Source organism: Alosa alosa, chromosome 8 (assembly GCF_017589495.1).
Source record: "Alosa alosa isolate M-15738 ecotype Scorff River chromosome 8, AALO_Geno_1.1, whole genome shotgun sequence".
In the NCBI taxonomy this organism is placed as follows: domain Eukaryota; kingdom Metazoa; phylum Chordata; class Actinopteri; order Clupeiformes; family Clupeidae; genus Alosa; species Alosa alosa.
Genome location: NC_063196.1, coordinates 15021363 through 15023862, shown reverse-complemented (window position 1 = coordinate 15023862; position 2500 = coordinate 15021363). Strand labels below are relative to the sequence as shown.

General features: G+C 44.9%; 1 protein-coding gene across 1 annotated transcript in view; it reads right to left on the bottom strand.

Moving 5' to 3' along the window:
* Nucleotides 1-2500, bottom strand: part of LOC125299279 (kelch-like protein 29) — a 162126-nt gene that overhangs the window by 65176 nt on the left and 94450 nt on the right. The window contains exon 5 of the mRNA XM_048250496.1: nt 688-884. Coding sequence (XP_048106453.1) covers nt 688-884 — 197 coding nt within the window. The remainder of the gene's footprint in view (nt 1-687; nt 885-2500) is intronic.

Below are 2500 nucleotides of genomic sequence, written 5' to 3'. Positions count from 1 at the left end.
TGTGTGTGTGTGTGTGTGTGTGTGTGTGTGTGTGTGTGTGTGTGTGTGCTTGTGTGGTTAAAATGGTGGTTAATACATCTAACTTCCATGTGTTGGAGAGAAGCTTTTAGCTTCAATTCTGATGGATCTAACTACATAACCGAGGAGACTGTCTCTATTGTAGGATTCAGTATGTCATGCATGTTACACACACACACACATATGCAAACACATGGTCACACACAGTCACAGCAGGGCAATACTTCCAGAATGTGTTCAACTGGAAAAGAAAAATGTGTGTGTGTGTGTGTGTGTGTGTGTGTGTGTGTGTGTGTGTATGTGTGTGTTTGTTCCTGAGTTCCTGCAGCACACCGAGGCTACAGTACAAATGGAGTTAAGGTTACATACGGTATACACCCAAAGGGGAAATGCAGACCTTGCAGAAGTAGTTGAACTGGAACATTATTAAGGTGTATGAGTGTGATTGCGTATTCACGTGTGTGTGTGTGTGTGTGTGTGTGTGTGTGTGTGTGTGTGTGTGTGTGTGTGTATTGGTAAGACATTTTGTTGATTGTGCAAACATACTCAGGAAGGACAAGCAGACCTTGCAGTGGCCATGAGCTGGAACATTATATATTTGTGTGTGTGTGTGTGTGTGTGTGTGTGTGCAGGTGGGTATGTGTGTGTGAGTGGCCTGCAGATACTTACCCAGGAAAGAGACGCAGACCTTGCAGAAGGTGTTGAACTGGAAGCGGTTGGCGGCCTCCAGCAGGGTCTTGGCGTTGGCGGCGTCGATGACCAGAGAGCCCGTGTACACGAACTCCAGCAGCAGCTCCAGCACCTCCGCCCTGATGCTGCTCATATGCAGCTCCAGCTTCTCCGCACTCCGCATCTCCCCTGACGACCTGCGAGCAGAGCACAGGGACAGGGTTACACACACACACACACACACACACACACACACACACACACACACACACACACACACACAAACATATTGGCAATACTCTGCAGTTCTCTACCAGTTTTACATATCCTTTCATGACATGACAGTAGACTACAAAGGGGCACTGTTATGGGGATCAAAACACACACAAATACACACACACACACACACACACACACACACATATATACACACACACACACACAGGGGCATAAACCATAGACTTGGGGGACACAATAAAGTAATTTCAGCCCATCAAATGTCATTGAGTTTTAATGGAATTCGCTAGGCAAAATGGGCTGATTAAAATAGCCCTCCCCCCCTCTATCACCCTCCATCACACACACCACACACTCACACACTCTTTTTAAAAAGGGGAATTCATCCTGAGGTCATTAGAAGGGCAGAAATGATAAGTAAGGACATTAAGGGTGAATGTAAATGGAGAGTGTGTGTGTGGGGAGGGGGGTTGTACAGAACATGCTGATCCAAACAGCTACAGTCATTAGAGAGACAGCCTCTACCATACACATACACACACACACACACACACACACACACACTAAAACGCATGGTCTGAAGTATATGGGTTTAGCGGATTTAGGATGTGTCCAGTACATTTTACAAGTTTGAAACGGAATAAGTGATCACCAGGTGCATGGTTTTTACCCTTTATTGTAACCCAATACAGACTCTTTTGTGTGATGCCTCTCTAACTCATTGCTTATTAAAACAACATAGACTCTATTGTGTGATGCCGTTCTATCCCATCATTTATTAAAGGGCAATTCCACACAAAACTTTCACATCCATAATGCCAACACAATGCCATGGTATTTAGTTGGCGTTATGGATGTGACAGTTTTGTGTGGAATTGCCCTAGAACAACACCGACTCTGTAGTCTGAGTAGCCTATCTAACTCATCGCTTATTAAAACAACACAGACTCTGTAGTCTGAGTAGCCTATCTAACTCATCGCTTATTAAAACAACACAGACTCTGTAGTCTGAGTAGCCTATCTAACTCATCGCTTATTAAAACAACACAGACTCTGTAGTCTGAGTAGCCTATCTAACTCATCGCTTATTAAAACAACACAATACTCTGTAGTCTGAGTAGCCTATCTAACTCATCGCTTATTAAAACAACACAGACTCTGTAGTCTGAGTAGCCTATCTAACTCATCGCTTATTAAAACAACACAATACTCTGTAGTGTGATGCCTCACTAACTGGGCATTACCACCACAGTGTGCCCATCATATTGAGTGCAGGAACGCTATAGGGAACGTTTAGCATCATTACTCCTCCAGGTCCCACACTATTAGCCCGCCATTAGACTGAGCTATCGGGCCTGAGTGGCCTTCACTGGCTACTAGTCAGGAGGCTGATGAGGAGATAAAGACAGTGTGTGTGTGTGTGTGTGTGTGTGTGTGTGTGTGTGTGTGTGTGTGTGTGTGTGTGTGTGTGTGTGTGTGTGTGTGTGCGTGTGTGTGTGTGTGTGTGTGTTTTAGTTGTGACTGAGGCTGATGAGTCGATCCCTCAGTGCAAACCATTGTGATTGCCATGACAGGT